The sequence below is a fragment of the Acanthochromis polyacanthus genome, chromosome 6 (assembly GCF_021347895.1).
Source record: "Acanthochromis polyacanthus isolate Apoly-LR-REF ecotype Palm Island chromosome 6, KAUST_Apoly_ChrSc, whole genome shotgun sequence".
In the NCBI taxonomy this organism is placed as follows: domain Eukaryota; kingdom Metazoa; phylum Chordata; class Actinopteri; family Pomacentridae; genus Acanthochromis; species Acanthochromis polyacanthus.
The window spans coordinates 9220009-9242143 of NC_067118.1; the positions used below are offsets into that span (position 1 = coordinate 9220009).

Sequence of the window (22135 nt, forward strand, 5' to 3'; positions counted from 1 at the left end):
CCATGAAAACAGCTTTTTGTAAAAAACTGAATTCTAAAATGTGAAAGAAATGCATTAAACACGTGTGGTTATTCTGTTACAAGCTTGGACAGACACTCACACAGATCTGAACCTGTATCTAAAATGTGAAGGCCCTTCTTAGTTTAAAATCGTGTGACAAAACAAAGCTGTGGTGTGTTTGTATTTCTTTAAACCAATCATAATCGTGTTGGGCGGATGCGCTGACGGTGTTCACTCAGAACAGTGATGGGGTAATTGTCAAAGAGAATTATGAGACGTTTTCCTGTCAGATTTATTCTCCCCCACAGCTCTGGCAAACCAATTATAGGTGATTAACATCAAATATATCGTTGCTAGTCCGTCAGCATCGGTGTGTTGCCACAGAAACCCATTTAGAAACTCATGCATAGTGTTAAAACGCAGATATTTACCCTGCGATGGCATCAGCACTGTGTTTGCAGCAGACCTTCAATTATATCTAAATGTCCTGCAATCGAGCTGTAAAACTTTGCCCAAATAAAAAAAAAAGATTGTGATTTGCACCGGTACCTACAGCCACACGTGTAAACACGACATTACCATCCACAAAGTGTTTGTTAACGAGGGAGAGCCAAACTGAAATCAAACAAGTGCATATTATTTAAACAGAATGAATAGAGCACAGCTACAAATAACGGCACACTTTTTACCTGTAAACATTCCCGGGGTTTCTGCAGAAATCAGTCAAATTTAATGCTTTTTAATGCCATTTTAATGCTATACTGTAAAAATTTTAATGTCGTAACTGTGAACTCAACAAATTAGACGGGTTTGGTTTTTTGTAAAAGATGATTTTTATATGAAAATTGTCGCCTCATTTTACTATTTCTGCATCCAGAAACCACCCCTGACAACCCCGGGGCTGCAGCCATTCTCTGAATTCCACATTTTCTAGATATTTTTGCTGGAATTTGCATTTCCCAATTTCAAAGTTCTCCTCCACTTTCCAAACATGCGGTTTTTAGAAATTGTACCTGACCGGCTGGAGCAGTTATCACAATGCATCGGCATGTTTATGCAGATGCACATATCTAAAGAATCGTAGTCCATAATTATATATTATTAATATCAAATATTTTTCTTGAAAATGGCAGAAAGAATTTTTGATGCCACTGAGAATCAAATTTAATGATCTTTGATGCCATTTAAGGCCTTATTTTTTGCAACATCTATTTAATGACCATTAATGCCTTCTAATGCCCTGCAGAAACCCTGAATCCATTTCATAAACACTTCATCTATTACACAAGCTTCACATCAACGTTTTAAAAAGATGTACACATGAATGTTTAAGCTGGAACCAAAAGTCACGTTCTGAAAATCGTGTAACTTACTCCTCTATGCGTGTGATTGGCTTCATTTTCCAGTACTCGTCCTCCTCATCGATGAAAGCCCTGTTGACTATTTTGTTCTTTTCCTCTAAGGGAATGAAGTTTTCAATGATCAGATGCCTGAAAGATAAACATGCAACAGACTAGAATGATAACAGGACGAAGCCAGCTCAGATTAGGTAGAGAACAATACAAACAATACAGACAAACATTTCAGTCCTGACTCGTTTCTTGTTCTGTTTCATTAAGAAAAAGTCTCCTGATTTGAGACAGAATTAGAAATAAGTTGCCTATTTTTTCACATTGTTTCATTTTATTCTTAGTTTTCTTGTCTCATTTTTGTCATTTTGTGTCTACTTTTGGTCTCGCTTGTGTTGTTTATCTGTTTTTTGTCACTTTGTCTCATTTTTGTAATATTTTGCTGTTTTTTGGCATTTTGATCATAAAGTAAAATACCATATCATTCAGTTCCAGATACCTGTGACTAAATGTTTTGTTCCTTTGCAGAAAGACTGTGATTTAGAAGTTGTAATGCACAAATGATAAACCGAGGCATAATGTTTGTGAAATTGAACTGATTTTTCTTAAGAAATTTCAGGTTGTTCATGACTATTTGTAAAGATAATTCCTTAAATGTGAACATTTTCAAAACATGCATGTATGTTTTTTTGCACTCGAACAAAGGACAGGAGTTGGAGCTGTAGATATTTACAGGTTATTATGCTCTGATTTTCCTGGTCTGGCTCACTTGAGATCAAATTGGACTGAATGTGGGCTCTGAACTAAAATGAGTTTGACACCCCTGATGGAGCGCATCCACGACTAGGTGTATCAAAGTGTTAAATTTACACATCTACCATCTTAGCAAAAAGCGGAATAATTCCTTAGTGGGAATTAAGTCTGCAGTAAACAGTAAAAAGACAGATGTTTACAGCACACGTTCCATCCTCTACCAGACACAGTAGATACAGTATTGATCTGAGTCTTCCTGTCAGGTCAACAGAGTGATATTCAGGCTCCATACTTCAGTTTGAGGTCCCTGGTGAGCTCGTTCTGGGTTTGTTCCAGGTCCTGCCGGTCGTTTATGTGAGCCTCCTGGAGGTCATGGATTTCTTCCTTCACCGCCTGCAGCTTGGCAAACAGCTAGAAGACAGACAGGGAGAGAGGAAACCAGGGCCGTCATGACAAAAAAGGACTTTCAGAGTATTTGGCTTTAACACCTGGCTGTCACGAGGAATAACACACAAATAGAACAACAGAGCCAATGATGTGTTCTTACCTGCCTTAAAATAGTACCTGACCTACTTACTTAGGAGACATTTTATTATCTGACACATAAAGCTTCAAGTACTGTGTATCAGAGGTTTGCAAACTATCAGCTTATACTGACAGCAGTACTCAGAATATATAAACTCTGCTCTGCCAATGTTAGTCAGTTGATGATAAGATAAGAAGTATTACTAAAATACTCTTCTAAGCTAATTATTAAGTCATTAAATCCAAAATGCACGTGAGAAAAATCTCTCCTACTACAATCTCTCTTCCTCAATCAGGATAGAATTAAGGTTTTAAACCAGAATTCTGACATAAACCTGATCAAGAACCTGTATACGGTGCTGAGGAAACAAATGTCAGCAAGACGACAAATTGAGTTGAACCGCACCAACTCTGTCAAGAGGAGTCAAAGATACAACCAGAAGCTTGTAGATGGAAATCAAAAGCACCTAACTGATGTGAAAATGGCCAGAGGGTTAAAGGGGAACTTCGTTTTTTTTCAACCTGGGGTAAGTTTTCATATGTCATTTCATACATGTGAGTGATGGAGAAATGAATTTTCAACATAGCTCCAGTATTTAGCTAGGCAGGTAGCTTAGCAGCTCAGCTAGCAGCTCAGCTAGCAGCTCAGCTAGCAGCTCAGCTAGCGAAAAGTATGGGGCAACTTGCCCCCCTGCGTCAAAGTCCACCCTAACGTGCTTTTTTTCCCACACTGACTGGTTCGGATAGTCTCAACGAGTGTCCCACAACATACGAGAGATGAGAAGTGAACGAAAACCTCCACATTACTTGGCGATCGCTCTCTGTTGTGGTCTGTATCCAAATCTCAGGACGCTAGAAAGCAAATCTCGTTCCGAAATCGCGTGACAGCTCGCGCCAAAACACTGGTGTTTTGGCGCGAGCTCTCGCACGATTTCGGAACGAGATTTGCTATCTAGCGTCCTGAGATTTGGATACAGACTTGGCTGTATGTATATTTTTGACCCAGAAGATTTTGTCATATTTCCAGAAGACTGATAATAAATCTATGAAAGCAACAAAATGCATGATTGCTTTTTGATGCAAAGATTCACTCATTCTGTCAGAGAAAAATCTGCATTATAGGAGTCAACGGAAACTCAAGACAATCATAATATACTGCCAGTCCAAAAAAAAAAAAAGTTCCAAACTCTAATATTTCATTGGACCGCCCTTAGCTCTGAGACACACATTCACTGCAGCATCCTGTCAATAAGCTTCTTCTATGTCACAGCATTTATTTCTGTCCAGAGTTGCATTAATTTTCTACCAACATCTTACACTGATGATGGGAGAGTCGGACCGCTGCACAAAGTCAGAACATCCCAAAGATTCTCAGTGGGGCTGAGGTCTGGACTCTGTGGAGGCTGATCCATGTGTGAAAATGACGTCTCGAGCGCCCACATAGCTCAGCTGGTTGAGCGGGCGACCCATAAACAGGGGCTATAATCCCCGCCACTAATGTCACCTTCAGGCCCATAATTTGACCCTTCTGAGACAGATGAACATCTTTTCCATGACCACAGGATATGTCTTTTAACATGGTTGTTTAAGAAATGAGAAGCTCCTCACTGCATCAGCTAAGGTTAAAGAAGTTGTTGCAGCTGAAACATATTCATCACTGCAGTAATTATCCGATACCTATTTTTTTAGTTAAATCCAGATGGTGACTTTTTTGGACAGACAGTGTATATACTGTCTTTACAAGTGTGGGCTGTTATTATGCACAAAACAGTGTCCTGTGCCAGAGTGTTCTAGACAACAACAAGGACAGCAGTCACCCAAACCAGCCACTACCTTCTTCAGCTTCTTGCTTTTGATGTCGACCTCCTGCTGCAGAGAACTGTACGTCTCCTTCAGCTCCAGAGTCTCTTCGTCGCGACTCTCCATCTGCTGCTGCATCTCTCGCTCCCGTCGTTTCTGGAAACGCAACACAAACACACTTATTCACAACTTTAAACCACAGTGCTGTGTCTAAATGTAATAAATGGTCATAAACGACCACTGTCAAACAATAATGCCCTAGACTGTGGAGGTCGTGTAATGACAGTTACTGCTGGACTTCACGAATACGGATTCACAAGGATATTTCTTCAGCAGTGACCAGTAAGTCTACCCTTGCGCCTACTTTAATAACGAATGGAAGACTGAGGGTATCTGTCAAAGCAATCCATAAAGAAATTCAGCATTTTTTGTCTTTGGTTTTCATCAAACCAACTCCATAATTCTACAGCAAAGACTGTTCCAGACTGCTGCCATGTTGGCGCACAAACTACACAGTTAGTCTCAGATCAGATGCACTGATTACACAATTATTCAACTCAAAATATCCAAGACTGGATTAAAATGCCATTAAAACATGTGATATGAACAAAATCACATGTGGTGTCACTGCAGGGCAGAAAGCAGCCATCTGACGGGGGCAGCTGTGAAGCCTTCTGTGTGGACAACAGTGTGCACGGTGTGGGAAAATCAGAGAGGGAATTATTGTTCCTGTAAGGGCCTCAGTCCAAGTGGAAAAGCAAACAGATGGCGGGAAGTCTTTTGTGTTAGACTGTAACTGACAGTTTCATTTGTGATTAATCTGTTTTTTCTGAAGTAACTAACTGTTCAGCCTACGACATGTAAAACAAGAAAAAATGCACGAATAGAAATTGCTTTACAATATTCTGAAGCTCTACTTACTGACTTACTTGACACCACAGAATGCAATTTAACCCTTTTAAAGGAAGCACATGAATCTGTCGTCATTTTGTCAGTGTGTTACGGCCACTGGTGACTGTGTGCCGTCTTGTTTCTAGGGTGGTTTTTCTGGGCCTTTGTATGGGGAGATGGCCTGTGTAGGTCCAGCTGTGGCTGGTTTGAGAACCTCTCCAGAACCCCAGGTGCCAGTCATCTCAGCTAATAAGTCTAGAGCTCAAGACCTGCACTCCAGGCTTTGTTCTTCCCGCCTCCCGACCTGTCTGATTGGACCACCACCCAGTTCCCTCCACCTTTATCTAACTGGCCAGAGCCATCATCACACCAAGATAGTATAAATCCTCAACCAAACTCTCAGTCAGGGCGGCTGAGATCTAACATGACCGGTTCGCCCTGGTGCCTCTTGAGTCCTTGTTGTTTGTGTGTTCTGTAGCCACTGAGGGGTGGCTACTCAGAAATCAGAGCTTCTGTTAGCGGAAGCTAAACTGGTGAGAAAAAACATGTCTTGGTGAAGACTGTAGCTTCTGTTAGCAGCTGACTAATTTGGTGAGAAGCTACTTGTTTCCTGTATGTGTGATGTAGCCACTGAGGGGTTGTAATTCATGTGTCATGTCTTGTTAGGAAATGTGTGTTTTGAGGCACCAGTTTTTTTTAGTTATTTATGTACACTTGACTCTCATTTGTATTAGCTTCTGTTGTTTGTGGTGGGACTTGCATTTTCACAGAAGTACTTTGAGCTGATGTATAAGACAGGCTTTACACCAATATTCTACTTGAACCCTTTCTTCAGAAAGATATTTTTATGGTTTTCTATCAGAAAACAAAGATTATGACTTCTTGATTAACAATATCCTCATCCTCGGATAATTTTACACACACAAATGCAAATACATGATTGTAAATCCTAGGCTTAATATGTTTCATGAGGAGTTTCTCTCCTTCACTAAAGCCCTTAGAAAACTGAAAAGTAAACATGCAATGAAAGTGTTCAATTTGATTGAGAATTATGATCTGCAAAGAAAGCCCTAGCTCTATGTTTTGTTCTCTTTTATCTATTTCTTTTTTTCCTTTTTGTTTTGATTGTTTCATTTTCTGATTGCATTTCATTAAAATTTTCAAGAACTGCCTGTTCTAATAGATATTTTTATTTTACTGCACTGTCACCACCTGTCCATTAACAAAAACAAAAACATTTTGAAGATTGTATTCCACAATGGTTTGTTAAATGGATTTGTTAATTATTAAAAAATGGAAGTTTGTGGTGAGAGGTGCCACTGTGTTTAGGGTTGGCTATGGAGTTTAATCGTTTATTTAGCTAGTTTAAGAACTCTGTTGGCCTTTGTTTGGTTTTATTTGGTTCTTTGATTTAGCAACATCCAGCTCTGTTTTCTTTGTTTGATCACTTTTTTGTCAATTCTGTCACTCAGCAACAAATTGCTTTACCTAACCCATCACATCTGGTTGTTTTTGATACACCCAGCTGACCCTAGTGGCTGAGTCATAACACAGTACCTCCCAGCTGTACAGATCAACACTTCATTGTAATAGAATAATTGTGACCTGAACAAATGTCAGAAAAAAATATGAATTCATTGATTCCACAAGTGTCCACGCTATTGAAGCTAGCAGTGACTTTCAGAAAAACTTTTAACGCTGAAATTGACTTTTTAACACTTTATGATGCATTCTTGACTGAAAAACAACCCATTCGACAAGTAAAACATTGATTACTTCTCAGTAGATCAACCACTTCATTTAAGCAGTGTCTCTCAAACATTGTCGCCCTAGTCTTACAGCCTGCTTGAAACATTAGCAAACACTGCTCCAGACATTCAAAACAGCCATTCTGTAACCTAGAACTGGGTTTTATTGACATTTTTGAGTGTGTTTTATGTTGTGTATACCTGTTCTGTGATTTCCTGCCTCTTCTGTTCCAGCATTCTCTGCTGCTCATTGGTGTGATCCACAATGTTCTTCCCGCCTACCAGGAGTTTACTCTCCATCGCCTGGAGGAAGCAAAAATAGAAGATGAAAAAAAGAAGCTTCGAGTCATAAGAGGAAAAAAAGCAAATGAGTCCAGTGAATGGTGAAAAGCATTTGATCAGAGGCTGAGTCTGCACTGTTCCTTCTGTTCATATTTGTCACGTTTAGGAGGATAAATACTACAGATCGACCTATATGGGATGCCAATGCAGATTATTGGCTATCGAGAAAGGCAGATGACTGATATTTGGAACTAATATACATTTTGTGTAATGTTTTAACAGCATGTTATACCAGATAACCTGCTATTCATGACTAGGTTTCTTTATTAACAACGGTAACTATAACTAAATATGTAAAATACAAACAGGAAATGTTCTCCTCTGTTGATGTGGATCGACTGAGACTGATCTACTTGTTGTTCTTGCTCTTCTCAATTTTCTTAATATTTCACTGTTCTATCACTTGTATTTTTCACTAAGGTCCAGATCTTAAAGGTTTATTAATTATTGTCTTCCAGACTCGGTTTCAGCTTAATCTGCGGCTTCCTTCTAACTTAGCCACTAGCTGTTAGCGTAGCATTAGTCACTGAGAGAAGCCAACTTCCTGCTTTGTGTTTTTCTTGTTCTGTTTTCTCTGCTTGCGAGACGGTTCTGAGAGCAGAAAGTCATGGCAGACAGAAAGAGAAGGCTTCATCAGACCTGAAGTAGCACATTTAATTTATCAATAATCGCCCAATAAAAATACAGACAACAATCACAAAAATGCCAAATATCGGCCAGACCAATAATCAGTCCATTCCTAGTAAATACTGACTTTAAATTTGTTTACCTTAACTTTGGCTGCAAGCATCTCTCCGGCCTCCCGCTCTTTCCTCAAGTCCTCCATTTTCTTCTCCTTCTCCTTCAGCAGTCGAGTTTTCTCCTCAGCCACCAGACTGTGATCCTCCATGATGGCCTTCCTCTCTCTCTCCAGCTTCTCCTGCTGCTCCCTCCAGTAATCCCCTTTGTCGTCTCCGTCTTCCTCGTCGTCTTCCGTCTCTCCATCTTCCAGATCCTCGCCATCGCTCCCTTCTCCAGCCCTTCTCTTCTGCCTCCTCCGTTTCTTCTTTCCCGAGCGCTTCTGCAACTGCTCCTTCAGCCTCGCGATCTCCTCCTGGAACTCCCTGAGCAGAGCATCCTTGGGGTCCTCGTTGACCCTTGGTTTGTTCTTGATGTTTTTGGCCCTGTTGGAGTAGCGCAGCGTTGTCAGGGTCTCCTCCACGTTGTAGGATGCCGGGCCGATGTTGGCGACCATGACGGTGCGAGCGTTGCCCCCCAGAGAGTCCTGCAGCAGACGGGTGAGTTTTGAGTCTCGGTACGGGATGTGGCTGCTCCTGCCGTCCACCAGGGCTGATATGACATTACCCAGAGCAGAAAGCGAAAGATTGATCTTTGTGGCTTCCTTCAGCCTCTCCCCTTGAGCACCAGTCTTGGTTTGTCTTTCGCTGCCAGCTAAATCTACCAGGTTCAGTTTGCCAACTCTTATATGGTTCTCCCCGTCCACACCCACCTCGCTGCACTCCACCGTGATGACAAAGATGGCGTGGGAACGTGAGCTGTGTTCATTCATGTTGGTGGCACCCACGGAGCGATTCTGGTTGCCCACGTTCATGACATGCTCGATCTCCCGCACACTCTTGGTGACGAATGATGAAAGGTCTTTGACATAAACACCAGTGTCAGGCCTCTCCCTGAGCTCCAGACGACGCGCCTGATCCTTGGAGAGCAAGTCTCTGATTTCTTCCTGGTAAATTTCTAGATAGGATGCTCTGACCAGGTACTGCTGGTTCTGAGACCGTGAAATGTGTGTGAAAATGTGCTCAAAGGAGTTGGGAATCACCCCTCTCCTCTCCGGATCATTCCTCACTCCCTCCATAGTGTACGTTTTCCCTGTTCCCGTCTGGCCATAAGCGAAAATAGTCCCGTTGAAGCCAAAGAGAACAGAATCAACCAGAGGCCTGAAGGTTTCATCATAGAGATCTATTTGTTTGGAGTTCCAGTCATAGACTGAATCAAACGTGAAGACTTTGGGGACTTCACTGGCTGAAGCGTCCCTCGGGTTCCTAACAATAATTTGGCCCAGTTTGACGTCAACGGAGACCACCCTCTCAAACTTTGCAGCCCGCTCCTTCTCATTCATGGGCCGACAGCGGACCACCACTTTGACTGACTCGGAGCTCTTGCTCTTGGACATGTTGAGCAGCGCCCGACCGTCACTGTAAGGCTCCTGGTGTCCACCGGCTGAGGTGCAGCTTCAGGAACAGTTCAACAACAGATATGCCCACATCTGAACCTGCAGGGGAAAACACAACAAGTGATTCACACTGGTAAAATATAAAGTAGATGGTCATTATAATTTTGCAAACTGGGCCCAAGCAAGTAAGAGCAACTGATAGACAGGAAGTGATGTAGCTTTTCCTGTCACTAACACCTGTACTGCAGTTCAACAACCCCATCGAACGTGTTAGCTCTGCAAGACTTTTCCAGATATTATAGTGAAACATCACAACAGTGTCCGCCAATGACGTCGGACCATCGGTCAAATCCGATTTGAGTACCAAAAGTCCGGTAAAACTTACTACATTACTGGTCTCAAGTCCGGTGTAATTTTATTCATGTAACCCCGAAGTTCCACATAATGCGATCGCGCCGCGCTGCGCAATAGAACGAAGCGCCGCTGTCTTGCTCCGAAAGTCAAAGCACACAGCAAGCGCAGCGCAGCGGCGCGCCGTCCGGATGGGGAGGGCTGCTCCTCAGAGAGGCTCTCGTGTGAACAGCGATATCACGCGATAAAAACGCATGATATAAACAGAAAATAAATAAACCACACCTCATTTCGCTTCTACAAGGTCGCTCTGCTTGACCCAGCCACATTGCTCTGTGATTTATAGTACTTCTAGCATGGTTGAGTACATTATTTATGTTTTGATCTCAAATGAGTGCTTTTCTTTATCCAATAGTTAATTTTGTATGGTTTACTCTATATAAAAACGGTAATTTCTCTTCGCCCATGGCGTCGTGTTGTATCTGGGACATAATTAATAAAGTAGTAAATTTGTATAACAATTATTAAAATTAAATTATACATAAACTTTTGGTACATTTGTGCATAAAATATTCGGTCCAGTAAAAACTGTTTCGGTCCAGTAAAAAATTACTGTTTACTGGTCCACGGTCCAGTAATAAACTGTGCCCATTCACGCAGACTGCAACAACAGGTGCTAGAACATACAAGGGTAAACCTACACTGAGCAAAAATATAAATGCAATAATGTAATACATATAAATGTAATAATTACATTCTAATTGTTCTTTTTAACAACAGGAGATTAAATATTTGTCCCTTAATCACACAGCACCTCTACAACAGAGCGGATGACATGAATAAAACAAGAGTGTACTATATTGGAAATGATAATGACAGATCGAGTGTGATCATATTTTAACTTATACTGAATGTATGTACGACAGCTGCTCTCACGAAATACGCACCGTTTCATACTGGTAAACACTACTTCATCATAATACTGTGCCTTATAACTGTACTGTGAAATAAGCTGTCATTTCTTTGTGTGCTGTCATTGTCATAGGCTTATTTATACTCGTGTGTAACACCATGGCGTCTGTGTGCAGAGAATTTGTTGGTCAGAGTCCAACCAGATGTAGTAGGACATCTGGATATTTTTGGACATTTGACACACTATGGGCTAGAATCTTTTTCTGATGCACTATATAGTATAGATACTGGAATGCAGCCTAGAAATCACACATCAGTAAAGAAAAAAATCACACATCTACCAAACAGAGACTTAATGGAATTGCTGATGCTGCTTGTGGGATGTCGTCCAACTGTTCCTGAAGGAGACTGTCAGAAATCCAGAGCAACATGTGGCAAACTGTCTGAATTATTCTTACATTGCTGGCATCATCTCAGTTGAAAAAAGCTGCATTAAGGTGGACTTTTATAGCCACTGGTCGAAGGACTGACTGACCACATTATGTGATCCTTTAAAGCCACACCTAATGTGGAATAATTCTACAATTTCATTTACCAGACGCTTGTATCCAAAGCAAGTTACATCTGAGCAGACACAACAACCAGGATATGAATCGCCTAAAGTCAGAGGTGTTAGTCACTGATCTATCCAGCTACTAATTCAGTGATCAATAATGTGTCATTTGAAAAAAAAAAAAAAGATGCATTTTAAGGTGGATTTTCATAGCCACTGGTCAAAGGATTGTCTGACCACACTTCCTGGTCCTTTAATGTGGATTAATTTACAATTTACTTTATCTACACCTGACCAATGTGGATTAATTTAGCGATCAAGAATTTGTCATTTGGAAAAAACAAAAAAGACGCATTTAAGGTGGACTTTTATAGCCACTTGTCAAAGAATTGTCTGACCACACTATTTGATCTTTTAAAACCTCGCCTGACTAATTTTGATTGAGTTCGTGATCAAATATGTGGCATTTGATGCATTTTAAATTGGCCCTTTATGGTCACTAGTCCAAGGAGTGTCTGTGTACACTATTTGATCCTTTAAGGCTACACCTGACAAATGTGGAATAATTTACTATTTCATTTAGCAGATAATTTTATCCAAAGCAAGTTACCTCTGAGAGTAGATACAACAACCGGGATCTGAGCCACCAGTCTCCTGTGCTAAAGCCAGAGGTGTTGGTCACTGAGCTACCCAGCTGCTAATCTACTGATCAACACTGTGTCATTTGGAAAAGAATAAATTAAAAAGAAGATGCATTTTAAGGTGGATTTTTATCACCACTGGTCAAAGGACTGTCTGACCACACTTTGTGATCCTTTAAAGCCACACCTGACTAATGTGGATTGATTTAGGGATCAAGAATGTGTCATTTAAAAAAAAAAAAAGCTGCATTTAAAATTGTGTCTGTGTACACTATTTGATCCTTTAAAGACACACCTGACTAATGTGGATTATCTTACAAATGTGTCACCAGATGAACAGCTCAAAAACTTATTGTGAATAATTGGCTAAATCTACTAGAATCACAACAATGTAAAATAGATTTCTGCTTTTTTTCTCCAAGTCGGAAAAGATTACTAGCAGCTGTGCAGTTATTTAAATTAATAATCTTTTAATATCCACACACACAGAGCAGTGAGCAGCAGAATTAACACACTGTTCTGACTGTTTAGTATTCTCTAATTAGCTAGTCGAGTTTAACCCATTAACTAACCTCTCAGGACTAGTTAACGCTGGAATTTCGGGTGATAAAGCGACATAATTTGCCACTTTGTTAATCCGTACCTTTGTCCTGTCAATATTAGCCAAAGTACCGGCTCGGCTAACCAACGTTATCCGACAACTATACCCACAGCACTGGCCTAGCAACGGCAAACACACTGGTAACCTAAGCTACAAATCTGCTAGCATCACCTGGCTAACAGTATTAGCAAAGGGCACGAATGGATCCAACGCCCCGCCACACGGTAATACAACACACCGGCTGAACGTTTTCCACCGCAAACAGCTTCACAACACACACGTACATATAGAGAAGACGACATATGTGGCTTACAAGTGGCAGAACGTTAGCTAATCCAAAACTCCCAGTCAGCCATTAGCCGTTGCTCATCCTCCCCGCAACGGTCCGGGGCAGGGTTGCCAGGTTCTCCAAGCACATCCCTCCAAAACCGGCACGACTGGAAACCCCCTCACCGGAATAATAGCCCTCATTCCCTGTCAGTATTTCTTTAACTTTTAAATATACATAGAAGAATGGGTAATCTGTTACAATCTCTGCTCAATTGTTCCCTCACACAAGGGTTAAAAAGAAGATAAATTCAGGATTGCTGACTTATCTGGCAACCGGCTCTCCACACACACTTGGCCAACATAGCTTAGCATATCAGCTGATTCAACTGTGCTAAGCTTCCAATGAGGGAAGTAAACACCCTGAGGCTTTGAGTTCTTGGAAAATAAACTAGTTCGCATCACTTTATTGATGGAAAACACTGTAGAAAACTACATTCCCAACAAACATGCAACCAGTGCAAATCACAATTCCATAGAAACAAAGACAATGAACACCGATGATGCTTTTGTTCACATTCTCCTATTGATAACAATACTGTTGGTATAAAGTTTCGCACATTTTTATAAAAAATTTTTGGTCCTGCTACAGCGTGCCGTGAGATGTCTCCTTTCTATAATTAGTGTTGTAGAGGAGGATCAGTTCCTGTGCTCTGAAAGGAAAGGAAGACGAACACATCGCTGACAGTGCAATCAGTCTTTTACAGGGTTCACCGAGGTCACAAGAGGTTCTTCCAACTCGTCTGGGCTGCACAACATGGACCACAGAATACGGCAGTGACTACAGGAAACACTGGGGAAGTGGCATGTTTCCCCGATGGAAGGGAACAAAAACAGGGTATAATTTGAGAATACAAATAGTGAGTTTTCAAGCAGGAAACAGACTCGAGCAGTGTTTCTCTGTAGCAGCATTCTCATTCTCAAAAACATTCACCTGCTACGTCCAGTCTTCCTCCATTCTCACTCATTAAAAGCCTCTTTAAAATCACTCAAGTCCTGCACATTGTGACCCACATTTCAAGTGATGAGTCTTTCGGTATTAGTGTCCAGAGAGGCGACTGCATGACGCTCAGAGCTCCTCCTTGTGATTTGGTTTTCCTGGTTTGTCCATGCCAAAGAAGGAGGACGGGAGGCCGTGAACGTCCCGGTGCCTCTTCACGAAGGCGGAGAAGGAGGAGACGCAGTTGCCGATGAAGTGGTCGGCCTGGCCCAAGACGTACAGATCCATCTGGGCAGAGTCGGGCTGCAGAGTCACAACTTTAACCTGCAGAAAACACGCAAATAACAACCAGATGAAGCAAGTTTAACACATCCTGGCCTTCTTTGTGTAAGTCGGCTGCACAAGAACTAAAACCCCAGTCAGAGATGAGTATCACAAAGACAGTTTTCAACTTTCTGTTAAATCAGACTCTCTGCTTCAGATTCTTCTCACATAAAACGAGGCGTTGAACGCATCACGTGACTCTTCTTCTACACAACATGAACCAATTGTGTTCAGTTGCTTCAGTCGACAGGTTATTTTAATGGGGAACAATGAGGAATAGAAACATTTATGATGTTAAAAAGCTGCTAGAAAACCTTTAATTGTGTGTTAATATATTTATTTTACTGATCAATGCAGCTGCACGTTAGAGCTACTAAACTTCATATACGTATTTAACCCTTTAAGACTAACCATTGTACAGGTCCACCAGGACATATTCTGATATTTTTACACAGGTTGATGCTACGGGTACGGACCCGTACCCGTAGCATCTGTACTAGAGGTACGGACCCGTACCTGTAGCATCTGTACTAGAGGTACGAACCCGTTAAGGTCACTGAAGAGCTGGCGCCGGTTAACTACTATTTGCTGCACATTACAGGCAGTTTATATGAATGACTTTGACGGTGAACATTGTATAATTTAACCAAAAATACGCCGTCTCCTCTCACACTTTAGACATTGCAGTTTTTACGCTTTTAGACGCCGTGTAAAAATTGTTTGAAGTCCAGTTCCTATTAATTAGTTTACCGCGTTCAGTGGTGGAAGCGGCTGACGAACTCCATTGCAAATGTTCCCATTTAATTTCGGACGCTAATTTACAAGATAAAGTTAAGGATGTCGAATATGAAACAAATACTCGTGAATGGTGAGGAGCAGCTCTTTAATTCGGCATGAATTAAAAAAAAAACACAAACTCGATTTACTGTGATATTGTGAGATTTGTTTGTGGTTATGTAACTTAGCCATTCAACAGAGTCCGCTAACATTAAAGTGACTGACGTGCAGTGTCTGTGTTGACAGACGTAGAAAATACGTCAGGGTTTTGTTTAGGTTAATATGTAATAGTCTGTCGCTGCTTTTGAAGGTAAAAAAATACTTGTAGTTTGCTGGCTGTTAGTTCCGCCATTTGTTTTGTTTGCTGTTTGTGCTTTATTAGAACAGGGTCACGTGAATAAAAAGTTTTGCTATTTTTAATAGTAGTGCTGATTTCAACCCCCAAATCGCTGTCCGTGAAAAAGTCAGATAATGATATTTATAAGACATTATGCATGATAGAAAAGAGAACAGCAGATGACTGACATGACAGGCTCGGCACGCCCGGAAGCGCCTTCATCACTCGGATTACCAAACCGGCTCATTAATATTTATGCACGTCGGATTACCAGCCAATCACAAAGCGCGTTCATCAGCCGGCTCATTAATATTCATGTGCGTCTCATTAATATTTATGATACGGGAAAGTGCCGTATCCGTAGGCCACAGGCTACGGGTACGGGTCCATATCTGTAGACACTACCTTTTACATACCATAGTGCAATTTTTTGGAGTACTTTTATTTTGCTTTATATCAATATAATCCTTATAACCCAAGTTTTAATAATATGTACTGACTTAAGTCTTAACTACTAATAATAAATTGCTTAAAAGTGAAATAAACCTAAAAAAAAATGAAAATAATTTGTTTTTTTCATGGATAGACAGACAGACAGACAGACAGATAGATAGATAGATAGATAGATAGATAGATAGATAGATAGATAGATAGATAGATAGATATTTCAAAATACAGAAATAGCATAGCTGTATCCCTCAAATTTGTTTAAAAAAAAGTTGCACAACATCCCGTGGTCTTGTTATAAAGATTTTTGTTGTGTGCACTTCATTGTGTATTTTTACATAATAAAGTGCACATAACAAAAATATATGCACAACTGCAATAAAAAAGCGCTCTGAGACATGGTGAATGTGTGACATTCACCATGTCTCAGGGGTGAATATTCGGATACCAAAATTAAAGGCATTAGAGGAGATTTAATTTCCTACGACTTTGAACGTAGCATGCGCATGCGCACATACAACCTCTCCCTCACCCCCCTCTAACCTCCCCCCTCTTAACATTTACGAAGAAACGCCCCCCTCCAGAAACTTGCGTAGGACTCGTGAAATTGCCTGCAGCCGCAGTATAATACAATAATCAATAATACATTTTACCTGTCCAGAAGGAATTTAGCAACCAAGGCATCTGTTTTTAGGTCCATTTGTTGCTTGAGCTGACGTCATCGCCCAAATGACTCGCCAATAATCACTTTTGTTTTTGCATTCTCGCGATCCAGTTGTCTTTTATTTTCTCTGACCTCAAAATATGACTTTCTTTTACGGCTGGGTCCCCCTGGATCTTTATCTGCCATTATGTCAAAAAAGATGAGCAAAACAAGTCGCCAGCTAACTACGAAGCTGTACCAAAGCAACACATACAGAAAACACGTAAGTCCAAGGCGTATGTAATCTACGTAACTAGGCCTGAGCCGGAAGATTTTTGATTGACAGGAAAGGGAGCAAAGCAAACGCCTCGGTCCGAGCGCTTTGATTGGCTGATGTTATTCAGGTCCTGCCATGTCCACAGTTTTTTTTTTTTTTTTTTAGAAACCATACATACACGTCCACTAAAGGTCAGTATATTCATTTTATGTGAATCAGAAAAATTAAACAACAAAAACATCATCCATAATGCCTTTAATATCCGGATACCGCCGGAGTGAACGAATGTTTGGATATTCGGATCCAGCACTATTAATCTTACTTCATAGTTCAGTCATCATGAGGGGACAATAGTATGTATGAAGAGCTGGATTCTGACTTCTAAAAGTAGGACTTCAGTGTGTTTCTGTAAACTATGTAAAGAATCTGCAAACTGATAAAACCTGTTCAACAAATTTTACAACAGACAAGTCGGTTGGGTTAGTCGAGGTCACACAGTGAGAGAACCCACCTTGCCCTTGAAGAGCTTTTCTATGTCCTTGCTGTGGGAGTCGGAGTCGGTGGCGATGTAGACGGAGCGGGCGGACGTCTTCTTCACCCACAGCTTCACGGCCCTGCGGATCTCCGCCAGGTCAGGGAGGCACATGGTCGTCGTGAGGGGAAGCGCTGTCTGCCGGTTGTAGCCAACACACTGAGGGGAGGCCATGAAGTGAGGCCCCGTGTCGCCACTCTTCAGCAGCTTGCAGGCGTTTTGCTGCAGGAAAAAGAGAAGATTCATGAGAAAGTTTTAACCTCGACTGAACAGTGCAGAAGGGAGCACGTGAGTTTCGAGAATAGCACAACATTTGGCAGAGTTCAATGTGCCATCACAGACAGTGAGATGACCAACACCAGCAGCACTCAAACCATGATACTACCTCCACCATGCTTGACAGTAGGTACTGTACATGCTGGAGATAATGCTTCACCTGGCCTTCTGCGTACCCATACATTAGCAGGAGGAAGACAAAGCTGGAAACTGGACTCATCTGACCACAGAATCTTCTTCCACTTCCTGGCTGTCCAGTTCTTGTGTGCTTGGGCTCAACGACGCTGGGCTAACCTCTGTCTCTCAATAATCAGGGGCTTCTTGACAGCCTTGTAGGACCTTAAGCCATGATCTAAAAGTCGCCCACATTCAGTGCAGGTGGAACACTGGACACCAGTTTGGTTTGATCACTGCTGCTGAAGCTCCTGTGATGTCATTCGGTGGTTTTCCTGCACATGCAGATCAGGATGCAGTCATTTCTTGCTGAAGAAACTCTCGGACACCCAGATCTTGGTTCGTCTTCCAAGCTGTTGGTTCGTCTGTATTTCTGCAGAGTGTTTCTAACTGCTGAAGGATTGCATCTGCACTTCCTGGATATCTGGCAGCAGCTGTACCCTTCCTAGTCGAGAATCTGTATCTTTAGGCGTGTTTAGGTTACTTGTTTTATCCATTTTTGTCTCTTAAGAACTTCCAGATGTGCTGGCTTTATTTAGACACGAAGCAAGCCAACAAAAACTGTCTTTTAATAAAAAGCACGAGCTTCATTAGTGGATCACTGGTACCAAAATGACCCAATAATCAATACGTCTCATGTATTTTTATGGAACCAATCAATTTTAAGATTTTAATGTCTTTTTTTAAGAATTTGTTTAGCATTTTGGCTGTGACTGTACTAAAAGAAAATGCACCTGAAGACCTTAGAGTGATTCATAATGCAATATTTTACAAATGCATGGGGTGTCCAAAACATTTTTCCACCACTGTACTAATAAATTTTATACTAAATTGTATATCTGTGGCTAAACAATAACTTTCCTCACATTTGGTATGCCATGTTATGTTAAAAAATTTAAATGCAGATTAACCCAATTTATCTGATGTACAAGACACCTTCAGAACTTTATGTTTTCAAGCTTGTGCTCTCACCCAGTCACTGCCAATCCTCAGGTGAATGCCAACATACGGTCTGGTCAGCAGGTTAGATATGTGCCCCTCTCCTTCCTTCACCATCTTTTCTGACCAAACCACGTAGCGCTGCAGGCCAACGTGCTCCTCTATGACTGGGAACTGGGCCGGAGCTCCGGGCAGCGCCAGGACTGGATGCTCAGAGGGCGGGAACCTGTTAAACAGAATGGCAAGAAGAAGACGCAGCCTGTTAGCCGCTGCTGTGCATAAAGACACACCTGCCACACAAACAGTAAAACGTGGTATTTTTGCTGCTTTCATGATAGTGCACTCACTTCTTCATCCACTGAGGCTGGTGGTAGGCACTGAAGGAAATTCCACCAAACAACACAGACTTGTCAAACTCAACACCAACGTAGTCCCAGAATGGACCAAATGGGTTCCCATCCTGAAAAAAAATCAGAACCATCCAGCCCTGTCAGAACACTGAAATAGGCCAACAGAGGGCAGCATTTCACCTTTACAATGACAATTAATGAACAAAGTCAGTAAAATGCAGGCTATTTAAGATTCTAGGTCACCTTCATGGGGCAGGATTTCTTGTCTGCACTCCGGTGTGCAGCAGTTTCAAAGCAGTAGGCGTTCCTCTGCCCTGAGGGCCAGTGTTTGGGGGCCAGTTTCTCCATGAAGTCCTCCAGGCTGATCACACGGTGGTAAGCAGACAAGGCCTCGAGCTGGAAGAACTCACTGTAGGGAACATGGACCTGAACAGAACATAAAAGAGTGAACTGAAACAACACTGCTAAACTCAGTTATCAAGGACAACAGTAACAATAGCCACAATAATGACAATAACCATACAGGGGGAAATTAAAAGGATCGCATTCAACATTAAAAAAGTAACTTTGTGCAAAAAAATTGTAAGTAAAATGCATCTAAAAAGAGCATTTCCTATTTCAGTGACAGAAGTCTGGAACAAATATTGATCAAACTGTCAAAAATGAATACTGTTTAAGGCAGTTATCCCTCACATTGTTTTTAGGTTGACCAGGGTTAGAGCCTTGATTGTGAACATAAAGACTGATTGGGACACTTAACAGAACTGAAAAAAAAGTTTAATTTTAATAATTGTAGCTACTTAAACATGTCTGCTGTTGAAAGAATGAAGACACACAGAACAGAAAGTTATTCCTGTTAGCTGCCATCATTTTGTCTTTTGTCACATAACTAGGACAGACTGGTCACCTCGACTTGTATGTTATTACTTAGTCATTCATGTGTTGTTAATATTTACAGGCCTGACTGCTTTTCTTTTCAAACCTTCAACATCATCTGTATACAGAGTGGTGCATAAGTTAGCATTTAGCTGTATATTTTTTCATCATCTATTTCATTTTTGTGTTTATGTGACTTTGCTTAAGAATTGCAAAACAACGCTGCAGTCTAGACAGAGCTTCTGCCGCGCTGACTGTACTTACATTGGTGTACGGGGGCGTGTGGTGGCGGTACACTATCCAGGGAGGGACCGCCAGGGTTCTGTTCAACATCTTTGCAAAGGCCAAGGATCCCAGGAAGTGGTCTGCCTGGTTTCCAAAGCGACCTGAACAATGACATTGTGAACTTTACACTCTGACCTTCAACAGTAAACTGTTTCCTCTCATAACAAGAAAATCCAAGTCTGAGGGACACGTGGGATATCTCTGTAAATGTTTAAGACGCAGATCAAAAAAAGTTTATTTCTGAAGTGCTCTACATCTTATGAGAGAGTTAAAGGATGACAGAAAGTAGGATCATTACATATGGAATACTTCAAAACTATTTCTAAAATAAATATAAACATAATAAGACTGCTAAGAGCAGCCAAAAAACATTGAAACCATGTACGTCTTGAGATTTGTCTTAAAGTTGTGAATTAAGAAGGAACATTTGATTGAGAGGAAGACTGTTCCAAAGCTTTGGAGCCTCGACTTCAAAAACACCCACCAGCATTAATTGTAAGACAGTTTAAAACAGTTATTTTGAGGATCAAAGAGACCTTAAGGTGGAGTACCAACTAGGTAGGTGTCAATTCATGCATGGCTTTATAAAACAAAGAACCTTACATTTGGTTCTGTATTTAACAGGTAGCTAGTATAGTGATGCTAATACAGGCGTGGTGCCTTCCACTTGTTTGGTTAAAATTCTTAAGGAGAGAGAGGAGCGGCCAGTGTTGGTAGAGAGTTACAGTAATCTAGTGTTGGCCACATTTATGCCATTAAACATACTTGTATCTTTCGACTTTTCAACTGGGTATTTCCCATGTTGTTTCATTTTGTGTACTTTGCAATATGTGGAAAAAGAATTAGCTAGGACAAAGTTGGATCTTAACTCATCTCGAGACACAGGATGGATTTCAGCTTAGCAATGTTCAAAGCAGCACCCTTTAATCAAATTTCAGTGCTGAATCCAGAATGGCACCAAACGTCCTGTCGTGGGTATAAAAGCTGGCTGTCAGTGGGCCTCACTGGCTGGTTTTTGGTCACTTCTGTCTAATATGAAAGCTAACACATCATCTCCCCGGTTAGAGGAGATAACTTCAGAGAGCTGGTAAGTGTTTTTGATTGATCCTCTGGGTTTTCGAAAACAGTAACCAAGCGAAAAGTAACGATCAACTTTATGCTAATGAGTGACACAAACTGGAGCTAGCTGCTAACTAGCTGCTGCCGCATCTGTTCTGTCGTTAGGTGTTTAGATGTTATTAAAGTTGAGCTTTTACTGACATGAAGCTACTAAAACATAATGTGTGAGCCGACGAATGGCTCCTGATGGCGTTTAATAGAAGCCAGACTCCATATTCAGGAGAACTCTAAACTTCTGAGTAAAGTTTTGGGTTCGTTAGCATCTTTTAGTACGACAGAAATGCCAGCTAACAAGACGGAGTTACCCATGCAAGGGCAGTACAACACGTAGCCGCTCTCATCCCACCGCAGCTCTCCGGCAAAAGTCCAACAAGTCTGGAGGAAAAGTGCTAAAAGTAAACATATCAGTGTGATACCGTGAGCGGCTTGTTGTTTAACCGCCATTGTGGTTCATGTCACGTCCCCAGAAGGCACCGGGGCTGCGGCTTCTTCTTCGTTGGACGTTAATTGGTAGTTAGTAAACATTAAGTTGGTGATTTATCACTTCCTGCTGGTCTGGAGGGTGAATTACAGTCAATACTACTATTTAACACTTAAAAACGAAAACTTCTCATCTTCTTTATTATTTTAGTTTGTGCAAGACGATGAAAAATTCTTTAATAACATTCAGGTCTTTGGGGTATTTATTTGAAAAATGTTTGCTATATCACATAGTAACAGTAATAATTACGTTGCTGTTGTTGATGATAATACAGACAATAATAATAATAATAATAATAATAATAATACAGGTGTTATTACGACTACTGCAACCACTACAACAACAACAACAACAACAACTACTACTACTATTTTTATTAATAACATAATAAT

General features: G+C 41.1%; 2 protein-coding genes across 2 annotated transcripts in view; both read right to left on the reverse strand.

Moving 5' to 3' along the window:
• Positions 1-13084, reverse strand: part of kif3b (kinesin family member 3B) — a 31459-nt gene extending 18375 nt beyond the window's left edge. The window contains exons 1-6 of the mRNA XM_022202836.2: positions 12953-13084; positions 8178-9680; positions 7268-7369; positions 4461-4583; positions 2395-2513; positions 1374-1490 (exon numbers count right to left, since the gene is read on the reverse strand). Coding sequence (XP_022058528.1) covers positions 1374-1490; positions 2395-2513; positions 4461-4583; positions 7268-7369; positions 8178-9581 — 1865 coding nt within the window. The 5' untranslated portion in view covers positions 9582-9680; positions 12953-13084. The remainder of the gene's footprint in view (positions 1-1373; positions 1491-2394; positions 2514-4460; positions 4584-7267; positions 7370-8177; positions 9681-12952) is intronic.
• A 258-nt stretch (positions 13085-13342) lies between these two features.
• Positions 13343-21734, reverse strand: pofut1 (protein O-fucosyltransferase 1). Its single transcript, XM_022202837.2, has 7 exons — positions 21568-21734; positions 20123-20244; positions 19226-19408; positions 18980-19092; positions 18666-18858; positions 17223-17465; positions 13343-14230 (listed from the first exon to the last, which is right to left on the reverse strand). Exons 1-7 carry the CDS (start codon positions 21704-21706, stop codon positions 14036-14038), a joined length of 1188 nt encoding a protein of 395 aa, XP_022058529.1. The 5' UTR covers positions 21707-21734; the 3' UTR covers positions 13343-14035.
• Positions 21735-22135: the final 401 nt, after the last annotated feature.

Bases quoted from the DNA above. Each gene is read 5' to 3' on its own strand.
- pofut1 (XM_022202837.2), bottom strand. From the start codon at position 21,706: ATGGCGGTTAAACAACAAGCCGCTCACGGTATCACACTGATATGTTTA. The intron at 20,245-21,567 runs GTAACTCCGTCT...GTCATTGTTCAG, and splicing joins GTTGTACTGCCCTTGCATGG to GTCGCTTTGGAAACCAGGCA. The intron at 19,093-19,225 runs GTGACCTAGAAT...ATTTTTTTTCAG, and splicing joins AGAAATCCTGCCCCATGAAG to GATGGGAACCCATTTGGTCC.